The sequence below is a fragment of the Balaenoptera borealis genome (assembly GCF_965194805.1).
Source record: "Balaenoptera borealis genome assembly, chromosome: 19".
Lineage (NCBI taxonomy): Eukaryota > Metazoa > Chordata > Mammalia > Artiodactyla > Balaenopteridae > Balaenoptera > Balaenoptera borealis.
This window is the reverse complement of record NC_138878.1, coordinates 331,360-353,813: the sequence shown is the minus strand read 5'-3', so window position 1 is coordinate 353,813 and position 22,454 is coordinate 331,360. Positions and strand designations below refer to the sequence as shown.

At 56.2% G+C, this 22,454-nt stretch overlaps 2 protein-coding genes and 1 long non-coding RNA gene across 17 annotated transcripts in view; 1 reads left to right on the top strand and 2 right to left on the bottom strand.

Annotated features, from left to right (window-relative positions):
- Nucleotides 1-9: 9 nt before the first annotated feature.
- The window catches only part of ZNF276 (zinc finger protein 276), a 41,718-nt gene continuing 19,273 nt past the window's right edge, over nt 10-22,454 (top strand). For 2 of the 7 annotated variants that reach the window (XM_082369525.1, XM_082369527.1), the window contains exons 1-9: nt 635-999; nt 5,453-5,756; nt 6,016-6,062; nt 6,155-6,601; nt 7,558-7,636; nt 8,830-8,913; nt 13,174-13,284; nt 13,365-13,440; nt 13,612-13,729. In XM_082369525.1, the coding sequence (XP_082225651.1) occupies nt 783-999; nt 5,453-5,756; nt 6,016-6,062; nt 6,155-6,601; nt 7,558-7,636; nt 8,830-8,913; nt 13,174-13,284; nt 13,365-13,440; nt 13,612-13,729 (1,483 nt within the window). In that variant the 5' untranslated portion in view covers nt 635-782. Of the gene's footprint in view, nt 120-632; nt 1,000-5,452; nt 5,757-6,015; nt 6,063-6,154; nt 6,602-7,557; nt 7,637-8,829; nt 8,914-13,173; nt 13,285-13,364; nt 13,441-13,611; nt 13,730-13,871; nt 14,084-14,840; nt 14,941-15,007; nt 15,561-22,454 lie in introns of those variants that run through there. The other 5 variants (XM_082369524.1, XM_082369521.1, XM_082369522.1 and 2 more) reach the window with 5 other exon arrangements.
- Nucleotides 14,123-15,129, bottom strand: LOC309617358. Its single transcript, XR_014237949.1, has 2 exons — nt 14,991-15,129; nt 14,123-14,660 (listed from the first exon to the last, which is right to left on the bottom strand). It is a non-coding gene; the product is annotated as an uncharacterized lncRNA (long non-coding RNA).
- Nucleotides 15,282-22,454, bottom strand: part of FANCA (FA complementation group A) — a 49,147-nt gene continuing 41,974 nt past the window's right edge. For 4 of the 9 annotated variants that reach the window (XM_082369484.1, XM_082369485.1, XM_082369488.1 and 1 more), the window contains 12 exons: nt 21,535-21,698; nt 20,968-21,073; nt 20,078-20,134; nt 19,843-19,947; nt 19,062-19,174; nt 18,231-18,369; nt 17,265-17,327; nt 16,872-16,974; nt 16,400-16,475; nt 16,108-16,261; nt 15,879-15,971; nt 15,557-15,695 (listed from right to left, as the gene is read on the bottom strand). In XM_082369484.1, the coding sequence (XP_082225610.1) occupies nt 15,588-15,695; nt 15,879-15,971; nt 16,108-16,261; nt 16,400-16,475; nt 16,872-16,974; nt 17,265-17,327; nt 18,231-18,369; nt 19,062-19,174; nt 19,843-19,947; nt 20,078-20,134; nt 20,968-21,073; nt 21,535-21,698 (1,281 nt within the window). In that variant the 3' untranslated portion in view covers nt 15,557-15,587. Of the gene's footprint in view, nt 15,419-15,554; nt 16,262-16,399; nt 16,476-16,871; nt 16,975-17,264; nt 17,328-18,230; nt 18,370-19,061; nt 19,175-19,214; nt 19,517-19,842; nt 19,948-20,077; nt 20,135-20,967; nt 21,074-21,534; nt 21,699-22,454 lie in introns of those variants that run through there. The other 5 variants (XM_082369483.1, XM_082369482.1, XM_082369486.1 and 2 more) reach the window with 3 other exon arrangements.

The window sequence follows — 22,454 nt, the reverse complement described above, 5'->3', positions numbered from 1 at the left end:
GGCCACTTCCGGCAGCCCCGCCCCCCGACGCGCGGCGCGCTCCGCTCCTGGAGCTGAAGGGGCGGAGGTGGGGGTGACGGAGCTCTCAAATACTCTCCTCCCGCAGTTGCCACGACAGTGTAAGTGCAACTACCGATGCCATCATTCCTTGTCGGTGACAGGGCAACCGCGTACGCCCCGCCCCTTTCCCGCCTCATGCCGTGCTGCCCCGCCCTCCTCCGCCCCTCCCCTCCGCAGTCCCCTCCTCCCCTCATCGCCCCGCCCCTCCTCGCTACGCTTCTCCCCTCCCCTCCTCCCTTTCCTCGCCACTCCCCTCCCGCTGTCAATCCGTCCAATCCCTGTTTCCTCACCCTCCTCGCCCCCATCACTCGCCCCGCCCCTCCCTCATCGCCCCGCCCCGCCTCCAGTGAGTCCCGCGGAGCCGAACGGCGGAGTCGAACTGAATGAGCGAGCACAGTCCAACCTAGCGGACGAGAGGCTCTGGGCGGAGCAATACCTAGCCCTGCCTCTTGGCCCGGCTAGCCGAGCGGGGCCGAGCGGGGCCGAGCGGGGCCGAGCGGGGCCGAGGGGGGCCGAGGGGGGCCGAGCGGGGCCGAGCGGGGCCGAGCGGGGCCGAGCGGGGCCGAGCGGGGCCGAGTGGGGCTGAGCGAGGAGGAACGGGGCGGAGCGCCGGGCCGAGCAGGGCCGGGCGGGGCCGGGCGGAGCCGAGCGGAGCCGAGCGGGGCCGAACGGAATCGGACGGGGCGGAGCGCCGGGGCCGAGCTCAAGCCGCCGCCACAGCGATGAAGCGGGACCGGCTCGGGCGCTTCCTGTCGCCCGGGGTGTCCGGGCAGCGCGGGAGCTCCGGTGGCGGCAGCTGTGGCCGTGGCCGGGCCCGGGGCCGCCCCTCCCGCAGCGGTCCCGACGTGGCCGAGGCGGCGGCTTTGGTGGCTGCGCGGCTGGGCTGGGGCCCGACGCGGGCCTGCGCGGACGCGGGCGAGGACGGCGCCGACGAGGCAGGTGGGTCCTGCCGTCCGGGCTCGAGGGGCGGCGGGCGGGGGCCCCCCGTGACCGCCGAGTGCCCCCGCGACCCCCCAGGCTTCCGGTGACTACCCAGCCCCCCGTGGCCACCCGTCTCCGCGACCACCCGGCCCCCGGGGAGCACCGGCCCCCCGTGACTCCCCGGCCCCCCGCGACCACCCGCTCGCCCCCGCGCCCCGCGACAGCCCGGCCCAGGGTGCCTTGGCTCCTCAGAAAGCGGACTAGGCCTCCCCGCCTGGAGGGTGTGAGGCGGTCTCCGCGGCGGACGCCGCAGCTGCGCTGGGTGATGTTTCGCAAGACAGCTGTCCTTTCGGCGCCCACTCTGAGCTCACTGAGTAATTAGTGCTCAAGTCTTGCCGTCTGTCGGGCAGGCCTGAGTTTCAGTCGTGGTTTTGCCCTGTGCTCCTTGGATAATGGCTTAATCTGGCCTGGGCCTTAGCTTCCTCTTCGTTAAAACAGAACTAAGAGGGTTAAGTGTAGGAGTGCCGGGGCCCCCTCCTGGCAGGCGGTATGGGCGTTAATATGCACTTTGCCTTCGTGTAATGCTTTTGCCCCCTCGAGAAGGACTTCACGCTTCTCTCATGCAGTCCTCCCCCGGGGCAGAGAGGGAGGTGGCATCGTCTACACTTGCAGACAGGAGACCCCCGGAGAAGCAGAGCATGGGCGCGGCTCTTTCAGTTCTGGTCGCAGGAGGGTGATGTGAAGAGGAATGAAGTTTCCAGCTTAGTTTATGAAGTTCCATAGCTGTGGAGGCATTTATCTATTTACTCAAACTTTCTTTTTTATTATTATTTTTTTGGGGGGGAGGAGTTTTTTGAGGTATAATTGGCACATAACATGATATTGGTTTCAGGTGTACTAGGTAACATCCATCACCCCTTGTAGTTAGAAGTTGTTTTCCCTTCTAAGTTCTCTAAGATGAGAACTTTTAGGATCTACTTTTAAGATCTCAGCAATTTTCAAATATACAACGCAGTATTATACTGAAGTATCTGTAGTTACCATACTGTATAGCACATTGCCAGGACTTATAACTGGAAGTTGGTACCTTCTGACCACTTCATGCATTTCACTCACCACCCCACTCCCCTTCTCTGGCAACCACTAATATGTTTTCTGTAACTATTAGTTCAGGATTTTTCTTTTTTTAGATTCCACGTATTAGTAAGATCATATGGTATTCATCTTCCTCCATCTGACTTACTTCACTTAGTGTAATGCCATTAAGGTCCATCCATGTTGTTGGAAATGGCAGAATTTTCTCACTTTTTCATGGCTGAGTAAATATTCCATTGTGTATATGTACCACAGTTTCTTTAAACATTCACCCATTGGTGGACACTTCGGTTGTTCCCATACCTTGGCTATTATAAATAATGCTGCAGTGAGTATAGGGCTGCATATATCTTTTCAAGTTAGTGTTTTCATTTCCTTAGGATAAACACCCGGCAGTGGAATTGCTGGACCGTGTAGTAGTTCTGTTTTTAATTTTTTGAGGAACCTCTATACTGTTTCCATAGTGGCTGCACCAATTTACATTCCCATCAACAGTGCGCAAGGGTTCCCTTTTCTCCACATCCTCACCAACACTTGTTATTACTTGACTTTTTGGTGATGGCCATTCTGACAGGTGGGAGTGATATCTCATTGTGGTTTTAATTTGCATTTCCCTGATGATTAGTGATGTTGAGCACCTTTCCACGCACCTGTTGGTTATCTGTATGCCTTCTTTGGAAAGAGGTCTCTTCAGATCCTTTGCTCATTTTTAAAATCAGATTATTTGTGCTCTTATTATAGTGTTGTATGAGTTTTTCACATATTTTGATTATTAACCCCTTATCAGATACATGATTGGCAAACTTTTTTTCGTATTCAGTAGGTTGCCTTTTCATTTTGTTGATGGTTTCCTTTGCTGTGCAGAAACTTTTTAGTTTGACGTAGTCCCATTTGTTTATTTTTGCTTTTGTTGCCTTTGCTTTTGGTGGCAATCCAAAAAATCATCTCCAAGACCCATATCAAGGAGCTTACCTTTATGTTTTCTTCTATGAAGCAGTTTTATGCTTTCAGGTCTTTCAAATCTGTAATACATTTGAGTTTATTTTGAGTATGATATAAGGTGGTGGTCTAGTTTCATTCTTTTGCATATGGCTCTCCAGTTTTCCCAGCACCATTTTTTTTTTTTGAATTTTATTTTTTTATACAGCAGGTTTTTATTAGTTATCCATTGTATACATATTAGTGTATATATGTCAATCCCAATCTCCCAATCCCAACACCATTTATTGAAGAGACTGTTCTTTCCCCATTGTATATCTTGGCTCATTTGTTGTAAACTAATTGGCTCTATATGCATGAATTTATTTCTGGGCTCTCTATTCTGTTTTATTAGGTTACATGTCTATTTTTATGCTAACACTGTACTGTTTTGATTACTGTAGCTTTGTAGTATAGTTTGAAATCATGCCTCCGTGATCATGCCTCCATATAGTTTGAAATGACGCCTCCAGCTTTGTTCTTGTTTCTCAGGATTGCTTTGGCTATTCATGGTTATTTTTTTTTTGGTTCCATATAAATTTTAAGATTGTTGTATTTTTGTGAAAAGTACCAGTGGGATTTTGATAGGGGTTGCTTTAAATTTGTAGATGGCTTTGGGGAGTGTAAACATTTTAGCAATATTAATTCTTCCAACCCACGAGCATGGACTATCTTTCTATTTATTTGTGTTTTCAGTTTCTTTCTTCAGTGTCTTATAGTTGTCAGTGTACAGGTCTTTCACCTCCTTGGTTAAATTTATTCCTAATGATTTTATTCTTTTTGACACAATTATAAATCTGGTTGTTTTAGTTTTTAATAGTGTGTTAGTATTTAGAAGTCAGCCAATTTTTGTATATTGATTTTGTACTCTACAACTTCACTGACTTTGTTTATTCTAACAGTTTTTTTGGTGGAGTCTTACAGAGTTTTCTATATATAATATCATGTGCAAATAGAGGTTGTTTTACTTCTTTCTTTATGATTTGGGTGGTTTTTATTTTTCTTGCCTAATTGCTCTGGCCAGGACTTCCAGTACTATGTTGAATAAAAATGGTGAGAGTGGGCATCCTTGCTTTGTTCCTGGTCTTAGAGGGAAGCTTTTAGCTCTTCACCATTGAGTATGATGTTATCTCTGGGCTTGTCATATATGGCTTTTATTATGTTGTGGTACACTTTCTGTCTGTACACAATTTATTGAGGTTTTTATCGTGAATGGATGTTGAATTTTGTGAAACATTTTTTCTGCATTTATTGATATGATTGTATGATTTTTATTTTTTATTTTGTTAATGTGTGTCACATGGATTGATTTGGGGAGGTTGAGCCAGCCTTGCATCCCTGGAATAAATCCCAACTGATCATTGTGCATGATCTTTTATTTACTTATTTATTTATTTATTTTATTTATATATTTTTTTGTTGCATCGGGCCTTGGTTGTGGCACACGGGATCTTTCGTTGTGGCTCATGGACTTCTCTCTAGTTGTGGCATGCAGGCTCCAGAGTGCATGGACTCTGTAGTTGTGGCGCGTGGGCTTCAGAGTGTGTGGGCTCTGTAGTTGTGGCGCCGGGCTCAGTAGTTGTGGTGTGTGGGCTTAGTTGCCCCGTGGCATGTGGGATCTTAGTTCCCCAACCAGGGATCGAACCCGTGTGCCCTGCATTGGAAGGCGGATTCTTTTTTTTTTTTTTTTGGAAGGCGGATTCTTAACCAATGGACCAGCAGGGAAGTCTCCATGATCTTTTAAATTAATTGTTGAATTCAGTTTGCTGTTATTTTGTTGAAGATTTTTACATCTACATTCATTAGGAATATTGGCCTGTAATTTTCTTTTCTTGTTGTGTCCTTGTCTGGTTTTAGTATCAGAGTAATACTGGCCTTGTTGGGCTTCCCTGGTGGCACAGTGGTTAAGAATCTGCCTGCCAATGCAGGGGACACGGGTTCGAGCCCTGGTCCGGGAAGATCCCACAAGCTGCGGAGCAACTCAGCCCATGTGCCACAACTACTGAGCCTGCGCTCTAGAGCCTGCAAGCCACAACTACTAAGGCCACGTGCCACAATTTCCGAAGCCCATGTGCCTAGAGCCCGTGCACCGCAACGAAGACCCAATGGAGCCAAAAAAAAAACCCCAAAAAACTGGCCTTGTTTTGGAGGCATTTAGAATTCTTTGAAAGGTTTTCTAGCCCAGAAGGCCCTCCACTGGCCATTCTCCCCAAAGGCTGTGTATTCGCCTGGGAGATGGGAGCCAGAGGCCTGCCTTTGGCCCAGACCTGCGCCTGTGTTTAAGGGGCATGTCTGGGTAGGCCCCGCTCCGGGAGCTGGGAGGCTGGCAGAGTGTGGGCCTCACCTCCCCTGGGAGCTGTCTTGCATGCCTGACTTCATGTTTCCTGTGCTTGCCCAGGAACGGCCCGGGCCCTGGCCATGGGGCACTGTCGCCTCTGTCACGGGAAGTTCTCCTCCCGGAGTCTCCGCAGCATCTCTGGCAGGGCGCCTGGGGAGAGCTCAGAAAGGCCGCCCCCTGGGGACCGTGTTTTTGTCCGGGATTTCCAGCGCCTCCTGGGGGTGGCCGTCCACCAGGACCCGGCTCTGTCCCAGTTTGTCTGCAAGAACTGCCACTCCCAGTTCTACCAGTGCCACGGCCTCCTCACGTCTTTCCTGCAGAGGGTCAACGTCCCCCCCACGGGCCGCCGGAAGCCTTGCGCAAAGTAGGCGCCCTCTCTTGTTCGCTGGGGGCATGCAGGAGACCCCGCAAGCGGGGCCGCGTGGGCACAGGGCGGCCCGGGTGGGAGCCTCCGCACGGGGAGCCCATCGTGCCGGGTGAGGCAGACGCTCGTGAGCACCAGTGCGACGGGTGTGTGGGCAGGGGGGCCCGGCGGGCGGCCTTGGAGGAGAGGACTCAGACTGCCCGCGGAGCAGCCGCCGGGCCCACTCCTGCTCTCAGTGGGCGGCACTGCTCCTTTGCAGGGTCGGTGTGCAGCCTCGGACGGGGGCGGAGGAGGGAGCGTGTGTGGGTGAGTGCAACCCTGGGGTGGGGCGTGGGGTGGGCGGGGTGGGAGGTGCGCGTGCTGACCGGCCACGCCCTGGCGTCTCTGCCTCTCCTCAGTGGACCTGATCGCTTCGAGCCCCCAGGGCCTGCGCGGCTTGGTGGGGTGGGTGCACGGACACGCGGCCGGCTGCGGGGCCCTGCCCAGCCTCCAGAGGACCCTGTCCTCCGAGTACTGTGGCATCGTCCGGGCTGTGTGGGGCTGCGACCGAGGGCACGACTACACCATGGACGCCGACTCCAGCTGCGGGGCCCTCTTGCTGGACGGTGCCTTGGGCGTCAGGCGGACGTGGGACAAGGATTCGGCCCCGGGGCTCCCCCGGCATCGGGGGTCCAGCCCCAGCGGGGCTGCCCCTCAGAGCTCCCAGGGCAGAGCGACTGCGGCCGGGGCCGAGACCGAGATGCTGCCCAGCACGGACACAGCCCGGCCTCCTTCAGATGGCGACCCGGTGGGGCCTGGGCCGGGCCCCCCGCCTCAGCCAAGCCTCCCCCACAGCGGGGCCCCAGGTAGGAGGCACCTCTGGGCTGTCTGACCAGGATTCCTAGTCCTGGGCCAGGCAGAGCCCTCGACAGGAAGCGTGTGTTGGGGCGGTGGCTGCGGTGTCGTGCGCGGAGGGGCCGGGGTGATGCTGGGGGCCGCCTCAGCGCCGCCTCACGGCCGTCTGACAGCAGGGAGGGGCCAAGGACCCTGTTCCAGCACTTTCTGTGAAGGCACCCTCGTCTGCCCTCCAGGCTTCCTCTAAGCCTGCGTGGGCCCAGGGCACGGAGGGTGGAAGAGGATGGGGGCCTCGTGGGGCACGACAGCAGTTGGTGTCTGAGGCTCTCCTGAGCCAGCTGCAGGTCACTCCCTGGGCCTCAGCCAGCGCCCGGTGGGACCAGTGTGGACGGGCTGCTCTGGGCGGCCCCTTGTTCGGGGCCCGATCCCACGGCACTGTGGGTTGGGCGCCGCTGTTCGCAGACGTCGTGTTAGGAGGGCCAGGCTGGCTTCTGGCCCGTGTCTCTCGGCCCCCATGTGGGCGCCTGTTGCCGTGTGGGCACCAGGCTGCCCCGTGTGCTGACCCTCAGCCGCCGGACGGTTCAGAGTGAGGGCGACGCTCACGCTGGAGGGGAGAGACTTGTGCTGCACGGTTCTTAGAACTGCTTGGGTTTCTAAACTGTGTGCCTGCAGTACTCGGATAACAGTGATTTTTTTAAATGTCCCAAAACATCCACAAAGTACAAGTCATCCCATCCCAAAGCGGCTGGATCCGAACCCCTGGGGAGGGGCTGGGCTTGCTGGTGTTGCTACTGTTGGCTCGACATGGGGGTGGCCCGGCGCTGGGGCCACCCCCATGTGGGGGATGGGTCGGGAGGTGAGTGACTTGGAGGCAGGGGGACCCCAGGCTCCCCGTCATCCTCACGGGGAGCGCCGCCTGGCCGTCTGGGGGTGATGGGTGACTGGAGTCTTGTTCTTTGTTTCTCAGGGCAGTTGGGTGAGAAGCAGGTTCCATCTCCAACCTCGGATGATCGGGTAAAAGACGAGTTCAGTGACCTTTCTGAGGGGTGAGAGAAGAGTGGGTTTACATAGCCTAAAATTCCTCCTTGGAAACCAAAGGCTGCCATCCCAGGGGCCGGCAGCCTGGGTCTCGGCCGGCCTCCCCCCTTTCTCTGTTGGGAGGAGGGGAGCGGCGGGGGGTGCTTCTAGGCTTCCGTTCCTGACTGGGGGCTCCTGGGTCCCCGGGGCACCTCAGACCTGATGGAGCTGCAGGGGGCCTGCCCAGGGGGGTATGGGAGTTACTCTGCTCGGATGGGCCTCTGGCGGGTCCTTTGCTGCTGCCGCTTGTCTCGCCCTCCAAGGCCTGAGTTTTGAGCCAACCCCAGGCATGACTAGAACAGAAGCCAGCCTCTGGCCCTCTGTCATGATGTGTTGGTGACATGGGGGTGGAGGCTCCCTACAGGAGGACAAACCTTCCTGGAAGGGGCACCTGTTTGCTCCTGGGGCCACCCTCGGGCTCCAAGACCAAACCTCTCGGGATGGAGGCCGCACACCGGCCAGCCTTCCCACCCTGCCCTGCGAGCTCTGGCTGGACTGCAGATGCACTTTTGTCCAAACAAGTAGAAGGACAGCGTGATTTTGGTGCCAGTGACGGATGACCCAGGTGCTGGAGGAACCCCAACGTGTGCGCCACAAACTCCCCCGGGGTCAGGAGGCCGTGGCTGTTCCGTAGCCACCAGCCAGCCTTGGGCCTTTCTCCGTGGGGAGTGTGGCAGCTGGGCTCTGTCCGCTGCCCAGCAGAGCCTGTGTAGTGACTCACACTTCAGGGTAAAGGTTACAGACGCACAGATGTTTTTTTGGCCTTTGTGACCTTTGAGATGACTGACAGCTGACCTCTCATCTGGGCAGGTGCTCACAGTTACGGGGGTGAGGTGACATTCTAAAAGCCCACTTCCTGAGAAGCCCACCTCTTGTGAGGGTCTTCACACCCTGCCTCGGGCCCCGGTAGAGAGGCTCTTTGGGAGTTCGGGGTCCTGGTGTCATGATGAGAAGTGTGGCTTACAGGGGATCGTCAGCTTGTGACCCTGGCTGGCGTGCCCTTTCTGTTAGGAGATGGGGCTGGAGACTTGGGAATTTTAGGCCTTTTGAGGAGAACTAAGACGTGCAGTGTGGGGATCCACATGGTGTCTTTAGACAGGAAGGTTCACTGGCTCCGTCACCGGCCCCAGAGCTTCGCTAAAGGTTCTCTCTTCTTTCCTAGAGACTTCCTGAGTGAAGACGAAAATGACAAGAAGCAGAATACCCAGTCCTCAGACGAGTCCTTTGAGCCCTACCCGGAAAAGAAGTAAGGGGGACAGTGGTGCTGTAATCTCGCGGGGTGTGGGAGGTGTCCAGTGGGTGACCTGGAGACGTGCGTCTGCCCGGGGGGGCAGCGGGGACTGGACGGAAGCTCGCCGCCCCTGTCTGCCTTGCTCAGCACATGCTTTCTGCTTCTCTGATGGCCTGACCTCCCCAGCTCAGCACAGTGTGGCTTCTGGGTGACCCGGGAGGACCTGCCCAGTTCAGCGCAGGGACCTGGCCTGGCATCACCCAGGGGGACAGCAGCCAGCTGTGCGAGGAGCCCTGTGGATGTGACCCCGCCACCCACCCGCGTCTGCTGTCGGCCCCACTTTGCCGGCTCATCATCTGCTCTCGGGTCCGCCTTTGGCACCGATTCCCGCGCCACTTCCTCGTTGAGGCAGCCTGCCCCCAGCAGGGCCTTGTGTCCTCTCTCCATTAGAACACCGGCTTGTGGCAGAGAAGGCCGATTTTCACTTGTGTGCCCAGGAACACCCCAAACACCTCCAGTTAGTAGATGCCCAGCCTGGGCCTCTGACATGGAACAAAATCACGGGAGCACCACACCATCAGCCAGGAAAGCACAAAACAAAACAGAGAAGCAAGAATGACTTCCTTTTCTCCTTTAAGTTCCCATGTGGGCTGTGGGTAGAGAGACAGGAGACGAGGCGGCTCAGGAGATCCCAGTCAGGGTGCGGGGCTGGCTGAGTCACGAGCCCTCGAGCAGGCCTGAGTGGACAGACGCTGCCTGGGGCCAAGAGGGGGCGTCAGGTGGGCTAGGCTGGGGAGACCACATCTCTCTGCCGCCCGGGGCCGTGGCAGGAGCCCCCGCTCCCGACCCTGAACTCCCTGAACCACCTCTTATGTCCTGCTGCCCAGCAGGCCTGGGGCCACTGGTGTGGGGACAAGGACAAGGACACCGGTGTCCCTGGGTTTCCAGGAGGCCCCTGGGAGGGCACACAGACACATGCTGTAAGACAGGACACACAAGGTATGTGTTCAGAGGCCTGTGGGAGGTGGGACTGGGCGGCAGTGGGCTGGCGGAAGCTCTGGGCTCAGCCCTGACGGCCACTTGGTGCCTCAGGTGCCATGATGTGAGTGCCAGCTGACGTCCTAGGATGGGGCCTCTGAGCAGCCGTGGTCCATGTGACCTTGCAGCAGACGTGCCTGTCGGGGTCCGCAGCCGGGCGGCAGGGGCCAGGGCTCCAGCAGGGAGCGGGAGAGAAGGAGCCTGAGCGGCGATGGGAAGGAAGGGCGCCGGCAGCCCCGCGTTGGGCGCTGTGGGCACGGTCCTCCTGCGTCTGCAGGGACCTCAACACCTCGTCCTTCAAGGACTCACCTGAGACACCCGTGGGCTCTCTGAAGCCTCCTGCTCTCAAGAAACGCGTAATCCTGTGCAAGCACTGGCTACGGTTCAGCTCTGACTGGGTGTCCAAGCCACACAGCAGAGGAGGAGGGTGGAGGCCAGGCCGGAAGAGCAGTTATTAGACAAAAGGAGAAGCAGCCTGTACAGTTGTCGAGAAGGTTCTTGTTAATACACTGTTTAAAGAGGAGGGCAGCTGTTTGTTTTTAATTGTGGTAAAATATACATAAGAAAATTTACTGTTTCACCAGTTTTTAAAGCGTACAACTCAGTAGCATTTAAGTGCTCTCACGATGTTATGCAACTATCACCACTATTTCCAAATTTTTACTGTCCCAAACAGAAACTCTGTCCCCATGAAGCAACGACCTCCCCTCTCCTCCCCACAGGCCTTGGCAACTCCTAATCTAGGTATCCATTCTGGGGACTTCATACAAGTGCAATAACATGTTATGTGTCCTTTTGCTACGGGCTTCTTCCACTTAGAATAATGTTTTTGAAATTCATCCATGTTGTAATGTGTCAGTTTGATTCCTTTCTATGACTTGAGTAATATTCTATTGTAAAGGGACTTCCCTGGCAGTCTCGTGGTTAAGACTCCACTCTTCCACTGCAGTGGGCATGGGTTTGATCCCTGGCCAGGGAACTAAGATCCCGCATGTTGCACGATGTGGCCAAAAAAAAAAATTCTATCGTATGGATGGACCATGTTTTGTTGATCCATTCATCTGTCAAATTTTGGTTGTTTATACTTTTTTGGCTATTGTGAATCATGGTATAAAGGCTGTTGTAACAAGTATCTGTTTGAGACCCTGTTTTCAATTCTTTGGGTCATATGGTACTTCCTTAACTTTTTGGGGAACTGCCACAGTTTTCTACAGCAGCTGCACATTCTACATTTCCTACTAACAGTGTACAGGGGTTCCGATTTCTACACATCCTCACCAATATTTGTTATTTTCTGGGTGTGTGTTTGTGTTTTAATAGTCATCCTAATGGGTGTGAAGTGGTATCTCATTGTCATTTTGATTGGCATTTCCCTAGTGATGAGTGATGTAGAGCATCTTTTCACATACTTGTATCTTCTTTGGAGAAATGTCTATTCACGTCCTTTGCGCACTTTTTAATTGAGTTGTTTGCTTTTTTGCCATTGAGTTGTATATTTTCTCCCTCTCTTCATAGTGCCCTTTGGTGCACAAAAAATTATTTTGAAGTCCAATTTACCTGTTTTTACTTTTGTTGGCTGTGCTTTTGGTGTCATATTTAAGAGAAACCATTCCCAAATCTAAGGTCATAGAAGATTTACCCCTAAGAATTTTAGTTTTAGATCTTTGATCCATTTGAGTTAATTTCTACGTAGGGTGTGGGGTAGGGATCCAGCTCCATTCTTTTGTACGTTGGTATTCGGTTGTCCCAGCACCTTTTGTTGAAAAGACTGTCCTTTCCCCAGTGAGTGGTCTTGGCACCTTTGTCAAATCAGTTGGTTGTACTTGCAAGGGTTTATTCTGGTCTCTCAATTATTCAGTTGGTCTGTATGTCTGTCTTTTTGCCCATACCACACAGTTTTGATTATTGTAGCTTTGTAGTAAATTTTGGAATCAGGAAGTTTGAACTCTCCAGCTTTGTTGTCTTTCAAAATTGTGTGGTTATTCAGTGTATCTTGAAATTCTATGTGAATATTTGGGGGTTTTTTTTGGTAAAAAAACACCATTGGGATTTTGATAGGGATTGAACGTATAGATTGCTTTGGGGGATTACTGCCATCTTTACAATCCATGGGTATGAGATATCTACTTATTTAGGTCTTTAACTTCTTTCAGCAGCATTTTGCAGTTTTCAGAGTACAAGTCTTTCACCTTGGTTAAGTTTATTCCTAAGTGTCTTATTCCTTTTGATGCTATTAAAAATGAATTGTTTTCTTAATTTCCTTTTTGGACTGTTCATTGTTAGTGTATAGAGATAGAACTGGTTTTTGTGTGTTGATTTTCTACCCCGCAATGTTGCTGAATTTATTTTTCTGTGTGGGTTCTTTAGGGTTTTCTACATATAAGATCATGACATCGTGAAGAGGTAATTTTCTTTCCTTTCTAATTTAGATCCCTTTTTTTTTTTTTTGCCTAATTGCTGTGGCTAGGACTTCCAGTGTTCTGTTGAAAAGTGGTGAAAATGAGCATCTTTGTCTTGTTCCTGATCTCAGAGGAAAAGCTTTCAGTCTTTGACCACCAAGCATGGTGTCAGCTGTGGGCTTGTCGCTATGGCCCTAGAAGTTTCCTTCTATTCCTGACAGATTTCCTTAAACTCCTGGATCTAGAAAGAGAAGTGTGCATGTATCTTTAAGTCTTTGAAGGACACCACAGTGGGGGAAGTTGCTGTGTCTGGCCTGGTCCTCTGGGGCCTGCGAGACTGGCTGAAATGCACGACCCCACACGTGTGGAGGACAAGGTCCTCACTGCCCAGGGGCTGCGGAGTGGGGGACGGCAGTGGGCACAGAGCTCTCTCCTGGTTGCCGTGAGTCTCCCAGCAGGTTCCAGAAGAGTGGATCCTGACCTTTTTTCTAGCTTAACGATTGTTTTGTTGAGGGACTGACCCCCGAGTCTCCCCTGCCCCACCATTTTCCATGCTGTCTCTAAAATTATGGTGTTGATGTTTCAGACAGGGAGTGAAAGCTGTCATGAAGGCCCACTGCTGTGTCCCGAGGGGGCAGTGCAGGGCCTCCACCTCCCTGAAGAGCTGTTCTAGCTTTGGTGGCCAAGGGTCAATTTGAGGGCCAGCCAGTCAGCACGGGGACTGAAGCAGGTTAGCCCTGGAGGCCCGAGGAGACCCACCTCCTGTTTGAAGAACAACGAGCAGCGCATATGCAAACAATCAGAAACATCACCGACTGGTGTCCTCTTTTTCCCCCAGGGTCTCTGGTAAGAAGAGTGAAAGCAAAGAAGCCAAGAAGTCAGAAGAACCAAAAATTCGAAAGAAACCTGGGCCCAAGCCGGGCTGGAAGGGCAAGCCGCGCTGTGAGAGGTGAGGGGCCGGGGCTGTGCAGCCCGTTGGGGCCGTGCAGCCCGTCGGGGCCACGGCTCCACGTGTGCTCTGCGTTGCAGGGAGGAGCTGCCCACCATCTACAAGTGTCCTCACCAGGGCTGCACGGCCGTGTATCGTGGGGCTGACGGCATGAAGGTGAGGGCCCCGGCCTGTGGGGAAGTGGGGGAAGCCGGACAGGCCCGCAGTGCTGGGATCTGTTCCTCTGGGGAGAGGAGGGTGCTGAGCAGGGCCTGTGGGAGGAGGCACGTGCTGTGACCAGGGGTGTCGGCCAGGCCGAGGCACTCAGGTCCCCGGTCCCTCCTGTAGAAGCACATCAAGGAGCACCACGAGGAGGTCCGGGAGAGGCCCTGCCCGCACCCCGGCTGCAACAAGGTGTTCATGATCGACCGCTACCTGCAGCGCCACGTCAAGCTCATCCACACAGGTGCGTCTCCCCACCCACCCCCATGGACAGGGCTGCCTCCTGGGAAACTGGCGCCAAAGAATCCTGGTACCTCTCTGTGGGTTTGTCATGTTTTTTTAAATCATTACTAAGAAAATAACGTGTGGTTTTTGGATTATAAAAGTGACCCACATCCAGTGTAGAAACTGGGGGAGGAAGCACAGTGAAGACAGTGCCCTGGTCATCACCGCCCCCTTCTCTCTCTCAACACGCGTTCATACCTTGGAATCGTTCGTGCCTGGTGCACGTCGCCGCTGCTTCTGCGCAGAAGGCAGCTCTCCCAAACCACACCCCCTTCTAGATAGATTTGTTACCTGTGTCTATCCCTGAGAGAGAGTTTTTTGTTTCGAACTTTGTAAAAATGATTTACTTCACTCAGATTTGACAGTTTAATTGTCGGCGCACATTTACTTGTTGTTTCCACAGCGAAACAGTTTTCCTGTGTTTTTTGCTCCAAGTGTTCTTGTCTGTGTCTTCTAACGAACACAGTAATTCTCTTGGGTTGGGTCAAGCTGTTCTCAGTCTGGATGCCAGTGGTCGTGACCACAAGCAGTTTTTGGTTTTAACACAGAAGAGGCTAGATCGGGTGCTGTCGGGACGGCTGCCCCTAGTGAGGGAGGAGCCTGCCTGGGAGGCTGGTTCAGGTACTGGTAGATGAGCAGCGGGACGTGCAGTGACGCGGGGCGGGAAGCGCGTGGCAGCTGCCCCGCTGGCACGGCCCGCAGTGGGACCACTGGTGTGGGCGTGGCGGTTCAAGTTCTGTTCAGGAGCGTTAAGATTGCCTTTGCAGTGGGTACCCCGCAGTGGGCCCAGCGTGGCGGTGGGTCTTAAGAGTAGCAGCAACTGTGATCAGTCATCTATGAAACCTTACTGATTTGGCTTCCTCTAAAAATTTGTGCTCAAGGAAATCGGCCTAAAGGGCAAAAAACAGGCTCCAGATGAAATGTACACAGTAGTTGGAGAGGAAGCCGCAGCCAGGTGACAATTTCAGGCGGCACGGAGGGCTCTGTATCAGAGCTGTGTCACCTGTAAGGCACTCGGGCACCGAGGGGAGGGTGTCAGGGCCTGTGGTCACTGCCTCTCTGGTCCCCAGAGGTGCGGAACTATATCTGTGACGAGTGTGGGCAGACCTTCAAGCAGCGGAAGCACCTCCTGGTTCACCAGATGCGCCACTCAGGAGCCAAGCCCCTGCAGTAAGTGTGGGGGGCGGGGGGTTTCTCCCACCAGCGGTGCCCTGGCTCACCTGCCCCTGGCCCCCAGGTGCGAAGTCTGCGGGTTCCAGTGCCGGCAGCGGGCATCCCTGAAGTACCACATGACCAAGCACAAGGCCGAGACGGAGCTGGACTTCGCCTGCGACCAGTGCGGCCGGCGGTTCGAAAAGGCTCACAACCTCAACGTGCACATGTCCATGGTGCACCCCCTGACGCAGACCCCGGACAAGGCCCCGGAGCCCCCGCCTGGGCCCGCGGCGGGGCAGGCCGTGAAGGCTGAGCCCACCTGAGGGCACGCCCGCCCCTGAGCTCAGCACAGCTCAGCAGTGACGGGGGTTCAGGCCTGACGGCACAGCTCTGCACCCCAACGAGCCCCCGCCCCGCATGCTGGGTGGCAGGGGCTCAGCACACAGCTCACGGGGCCTTGTGGCTTCTGCTCCGGGACCGGCAGTTTCTTCTCCTGTAAACAGAGTGACTTGGGGCCAGAGGCAGACTTCAAAGAATTGATTCCTCTTCCCCGCTGATGCAGTCGAGGTTTGTAACCCACATTTCAGGGCAACGAGAGCTCCACGTTACGCTTGTAATAAATTATTTACCGAGGAGCTGGGCTATGCCCTGCGCAGATCCTGTCAGAAGAGACGGGGCTCCTGGCAGAGGTCAGGGTCCAGCACGGCCTGCTGCCTGCTGAGGAGGGCGGCACGCACTTCCGGGTCACAGTCCGCACTCGCGCCCAGCAGCTGCAAGAAAGCCCGTGTGCTGGGCCCGTGCTGCCCCACGGCCCCCAAACACACACCCAGGGCCCGAGGAGATGCCAAGTGCTGGACGCCGCATGCTCGTTTTCCCGAAGGTGTTCAGCACCCTCACAGTGAACAGTGATGGGGACTTAAAGACAGACAGCAAGGTGAGCATCTGGGCGTTACCTCTGCCACGTCTGAGAAGCTCCTTTTTGGGCACCGAGGTATCGACTGCAGCAGAAAAAGACGAGCATTTGTTATCAGGCTTACGGGGTCGCCCTGGAGAGAAGACAGGCAGAGCCGCGGTCAGGGTGCCCACAGCTGCGCGCTGCGCCAGGAGGGGCTGCCCAGGCCGCAGGCCCCCAAGAGCTGGCCGCCCGGGTCCATCTGGAGACAGGCCTGGCCCTGCACCTGCCTGGGCCTGGCGCTCCCCACCGTGGGCCGGAGTCCAGACTGCACCAGTCTCCCCAGCCACGAAGAGGCCCACGAGCTTCAGGTACATGTTAACAGCAACGTGCAGGAAGGCATCTTCCTGGAGGAGGGCGTCCTTGTCAAAGTAGGACAGGAGGCTGAAGGCAGAGACGGACGTCAGGTGACCCGGACCTCACAGACCTCACTGAGGCTGGTGCAGGCAGCAGAGGAGCAGCCTTTCCCATCTCGAGGGAGCCCCGCCGCCCCTCCCCTGACCAGCAGGCCCCGGGGGTTACCTGTAGAAGGCGACCGGCAGCAGCCTGACCTGGTGGTCAGGGGCCAGGCGGAGGAGGGTGCGCCCCAGGCCGGCATCTGCAACACAGAGGGCTCCGTCAGCAGCGCGGGTGCCTCCCTGCAGGGTCAGGGTCTTCACGGGCGTCGTGTGCCTGGTGACGCAGGGGTGATGTCCTCATGCTGCAGAGTAGAGCTTGGGGGCCGGGGTCCCTGGGATCCTCGATACTCCACTAAATTATTTTGCTTAAATGAGTCTATATACTTACCAAGAACAAAAACTTGCAAAAATGAGTTTTCAAAGTGAGCCCCAAGGAGAGGCTCATGTTTAACCATCTGAAAGTTGCTTCTGAAGAGAAGGACTAAAGAACGAGGCTGCAGTCTGACCCTGCCGCCCCCCTGTGCTCCCTGCAGAGGGCTGGGAACCAGGATAGACACAGGCCGGCCGGCCGGCCGGCCGGTCTCCGGATTTCTCACCCGCTTCCGTCAACTGAAAGAGCGGCAGCCAGGAAATCCTCTTCCTCTGCAGACACCCCAGGACCTCGGCACAGACGTCCAGGGCCTTCAGGGAGCCAATGGCCTGTTACCCACAGAAGAAGAGGGAGAAGGACCCTAAGGTGACAAGTGTGCAAGGAAGAGGTGTCCACCTGGGGCCTCTGGACGTAAGACACCAAGAGGCAGGCCAACGGCCTGGGGTTTTCTCTCCTGAGAAAGCCTTCGACACAAAGGTCCCAGGTGTCCCCCCCGCCCCGCCACGAGACCCTAACTCAGGAGGTCTCGGGGGAGATGGGGACCCATGGTTTCAAGTGCCCTGGGGGGTCGTGCCAGCTGCTCGCCGCCCTGCCTATGGCGGCAGAGGGTCTGACCTACCTGCGGGGTCAGATGTGAAGAGAGCAGGCCCATCAAGGAAAAAAAAAACAGGAAAACCAACAGCTGCAAATAAAAACAGGTCCACTCGCAACATTAAACTACCTGTGCTCTGTTCCCTTAATAAACGAGGAAAGAACACATTCCTCATTAATTGAACATTTACAGGCCTAGGTTATAAATCTCTCGTAAGTGGATCTCCAGAGAAAGAAAATTTTCCAGTCACTCTTACAGAGAGAATTTAATGGGTTATAAACTATTACTGCTTGGGGACCTGTCTCTGCTGATCCCCCAGGCCAGAGTGTGTGGAGGTGACAGTGGCCTGGAGGCTCTGGAGCCACTAAAATCCTTCCAGCAAAAACAACCTGAAAACTCTTAAAAATAGACTCTCCCTGGTAGTTTCTTACTTTAAATTATAATCACTAAAAACTCACAGCTCAGCAACTGTTCTCAGGCAGGTGTGTACGGCCTGAGCTACTGGGGGACCCTGGCTTTCATAGAACCAGGGGTTCAGCTGGAGGAGACACAGGGGAGCACTCCACAGCTCTGGGTAGGGGGCCCCGGGGGGTCCCACAGCTCCCAGTGGGGCCACCAGCCTGCCATCCGAGCAGCCCTCTGTACACCCTTGGTCTCTGCCAGCAGCTAACTGGGGTGCGGGTGCCTCGAGGCTATGAAACGGAAGGTCCCGCTGGACAGCTGACAGCCAGCCCTAACCCCCCACCCCGGGGTTGCGTTGATAAACAGGCCAAATAAAAGCACTTGAGGATGAAATGTAAAGTACCCTTTTTATCAGCAAACCTGAGAATCTAAGCCTTACTAAACCTACAAACCCAGTAAGTTTTTGCTTCCAAATAAAGTTATAAGCACCCCAAACTCTTGTCTGTCCTTGAAAAGCACAGTGTGGTCAGAACCCTGAGAACCAGTGAGGCTGCTGGAAAAGGACACGCAGGGAAAGGATCTCATTCTTACCTCCTCTCCTTGGCTGTCCAGCTGCCCCAGCTCCTGTCGGATGCTCTCCTTCCCGGCCCGTCGAATCACGAAGTGCAGGGCGGCCGCACAGAGCCAGGCCGGGCTAGGAGCGGGGGGTGCCACGAGGGGGGAGAGGACGCTGCCACAGACGGAGGTGTGTGTCACCACAAGAGCCCCCAGCCCGTCACAGCCAGAACCCAAAGCACACCCCCCCGGCCCCACAACCGGTCTCCACAGGCTGGCCCTTGGCTGTCAACATGCCCCTCTGCCCCGGACACAGGAAGTGGTGTGCCTGGCGGGGGCGCCTGGTCCCGGCAGCCTCAGCTTTGCAAGGAGTCCTCCCCCCAGAGTCTGCACCCGCCTTCCGCTCAGCCCCCGCTCCGACTGCAGTGTGATGTTCCTGGTTCTCCAGCAGGTTAAAACTGGGCCAAAAGTTAAAAATGGAATATAATGCAGTGATTTAAAAAAGTTCTCTGCTCTTGCAGAATTAGACTCAGTGGGCAGACTTGCTTTTCTCGTTTTCTGAGATTTCGAGCATCCCTGACCCTTGTGGGGGGACACAGGTGCCTCGGATAAAAACGGGTCACAAAGGAAGATGTAGGGAGGCTGGATGGGGCCAGCAACCCCTGCTGTGACCTCCGAGGACAGCACCCACTCGGATGTGAGAGGAGACGGGCAGGTGGACCCCGGACGCCAGTCTGATGGGAACGTGTCCGCTTGGCTCTGCTTCCCCCTTCCACACGTGGGCCTCACAGAGCCTCCCCAGGGCCCCCTCCAGCTCCCGAGACACCATGCACATAACCTAGAGTGGGTCCCGCTGCCCGCACTCACCTCGCGGCAAAGTGCTGGGCCTCCTGCAGCCTCCGCAGCTCTGTAGGCAGCGGGCTCTGGGAGCATCTCCTCCACCGGTGGTGAAGCTCGGGCTCCAGGTGCGGCCACCACAGCTCACGGGAGAGAACGGGCACCGACAGGTCAGTTCCCCCCCTCACCAAGAAGATCGGGAAGCCTCGGCTGACACTGGCGATCTGTGCGGGCAATGTCTGCCCGCAGGCCGACACCCCCAGGGCCTGTCTCCCGCTCATCAAGTGCTTCATAACCGCGAGGACAGCGTCTCATTTAAGGCCCAAAGCAGCTCCGTGAGGCACGCTCATCCTCATCCGTGGAGGACACGGGATGTGGACAGAGGAGGGCCCGGTCCTTGGACGCCCCTGCTGAGCTGCAGAGCCGTGAGCCAGAGGCCGCTGCCGCCCAGGGAGCTCAGCAGGGGACGCGCAGCGTCCTCCCTCCTGACAAAACCGAGAAGGGGTGAGAAAGCCCGCGTGGGAGCCCCACCCACGGATCGTCATGAGAAGGCCGGGCCAGCACGGGCTGGGGCGGCAGCCGGGCCAGCAGAGCAGCAGTCCCCGCTCAGCTCCAGTCAACACAGAGCAAGGAGGAGGAGCGTGAACGGCTCTGGGCACAGACAGACTCCTGAGGAGCCCCACCACAACTCCTGTGGTCTGTCCCCACTGCTCCTGGTGCATCTTCCCCTGAATCACACTGGCAGGAAGCCCTAGGCAGACCCCCGGCTGCACCAGGTCCAGGAACACCCCTGAGAAGACGGGGAGCCTACCAGAGCAGAGGTCAGAAGCAAGGGGCACTGGGTCTGGCAGGCAGTCAGGGTCAGGTCGGCTGCCAGGGAGGGGTCTCTGCTTCGTGAACAGGCGTTGAGGAGCCCCTGCGGGAGGAGACACGCCCGCACACAGGGTTTGCACGTGGACCCAGGCCCCAGGAGCTGCCACGCACGCAAGGGCCCAGCCCTGGGGTCTGAGCAGCGATGCTGGAGGGGCAGAGGGAAAGGAAATTACCCTGAAGAAGTGGGCCGTGATGTCGTGGGTCAGGGCGCCGTCGTGGGAGAAGTTTCTCTGCAAAACGGTAGAGGCCAGTGAGGAAGGCACGTGCAGGACAGGGCGGGCAGCTGCTGGAGGCTCCACCACGTAAGGACACACGGGAGGATGGCACCGCCATGGCCCACGGAGGGCTGGCTCCGTGCAGCTTCGCGTCCACCCCCATGCCCGCCAGCTGTGGCGCAAACCCCATGGGCCCAGGCGGGCGGGCCAGGTGCTGTCCCGCCGTGTCCTCACCTGGCTGCTTTCACAGGCCGTTCTCAAGGCGCGAAGGGAAACAGCCTTTAGAACGAACTTAAAGAAAATCTCATCTCATTTCTGCTGCTTCCCCAGTTACCTTTTAAAGTTGCACACAAACGAACAGAGCCTCAGGTCAAGCTCTAGTCACGTGTGCATTTTTAAACAGCGGGAGCCCATCTTTGGCGTCGACGCCGCTCCCCTGCAGTGGGCGGGGAGCACTTACGCACGACGCTGACGAGAGCCAGGGCACCGTGTGGCTTCCGTGCCCCCAAGAGAGACCGACGGGGGGGAGGCGAGGCGGGCAGGATGGTCTGCACACGCGGGGCCCAAGGTGATCGCCCTGGGGAAGGTTCCGTGAAGGAGTCGTGCTCCGGAGAACGGGGCTGCCCGGTCTCTAGCCTCGCAGGCCGGTGCCGAGCCAGATGAAGGGCTCACCCGCGGCTCTGAGCGCCATGTCCTACCCTCAGAGACCCGGCGTGGGCAGGCAGGACACGCACTGAGGCCGTTGGCTCCACGTGACCACGGATGCACTGGTGAGTTTTCCAGAGCCAGCCTGAGGTGCCCACGTGGCCCCTCGACCCCATACCCCAGCTCACTTGCCCTGCGCCTACCAGCTCCGAGTTGACCAAGTGGAAGAAGTCATCGCAGTCGGGGGCGGCCAGCTGCTCCAAGCAGGGGCTGCCGACAAGCACGGAGGGGGGCAGGCCGAGGAGGATGCTGGGAGGAGGGAGGCATGGACGGTGACCCCGAGAGCTACGCTCGGAGCGCAGCCAACCCTCCCAGCCCGCTCGGAACTGGCCCTGGTCTGCGGCCTGTTGCCCTGCTGGGCCCAAGGACACTCACTTTGTGTCCCCAAACCAGCTGTGAAGTTACACGATGACCAAGGGCGGGGAGCAGTGCGTTAAACAACCAGTTCACGAGACCGGGAAGGACATCACAGCTCAGCCGCAATGCAGTGAGGACCCTGAGCGCACATTCCACACGAGGTCTTTGAACTGAGGGGCTCCTGAAGCCCAGGAGGAGAACGTTCACCCCCAGGTGCTTTCACACCTCTAGACCCTGCTCTCCAGGGGACCCAGGGAAGATGCCGTCCCAGGCTGGGGCGGGGGCCAGAGACAAGTGACTGGTGGGAAGAGAACCCAAAGTGAAGACAGACCCTGGGGCACGAGCCATGTTACCGTTTGCACATGAGCAGCTCCCGCTGTCGCTGCAGGCGGCTGGCCACGTCCCACCCTCGAGCCAGGGCCTGGAGGCGTCTGCAGAAAACTCCGAAGAGGAAGTGGCCCCGGGGAGCAGCATGGCCGAGGGGCGCTGGGCCCTGCTCCAGGTCAGCAGCCATCTCCTGGAGGAGAGCACGGCCAGAGGCAGAAATCCTGGGGCCTCTCACTCCCAGCAGGCCCCTGAGGTGGGGCCGGCAGAGTGAGTGCAACTAGCCTTTTCACTTGGAAATGACTGAACAACTGCAGGATTTTGCGAAAATGAAGAAAGAACAGTGCAAAGAATACCCTTCCCCAGACTCTCCATGGCTAACACTTTACCCGTTTATCACCTGCTCCCCTGTGCAGGTGGGTGTGTGTGCACAGCCTGAGGGTGAATCACACAAGTGAGGTGCACACACGGCCTGCAGGCACACGTGCTGTCTCACCCCCCAGATGCAGAGCACCCGTCTCATCATCGCCCCGTCATGTGTGACCCCAACCCCACGTCTCCCGCTGTGTCTGCCCTCACAGGTCACCTTCTTCTGCGTTCAGTTATGACGGACATGGAGGACAAAAGTCAAGATGAGGGCTAGGGGGACTCGGGTCCTTTTTTTGTGGGATGTTTTACTCATTTTTAAGTAAATTTTCCCAGTGCTCCAGACCACATCCTCCATGATTTCTCTTTCATTCCCCACGTTTTAAAGTCAGGCACTTTTTAAGAGTGACAGCGGGAACACCGAATCCTATAATACAGAATTGCACGTACACTTCCAAAGTTACAGACCCCCAGTGCACTCAGTGGACGAGGATGCAGGATGGGGCCTTGCTCCGCACTCTGACCCCAGAGCTCACTCTCAAGAGATCCGGGGAGAGCAGGATGCTGACAGAAATGCACCTTT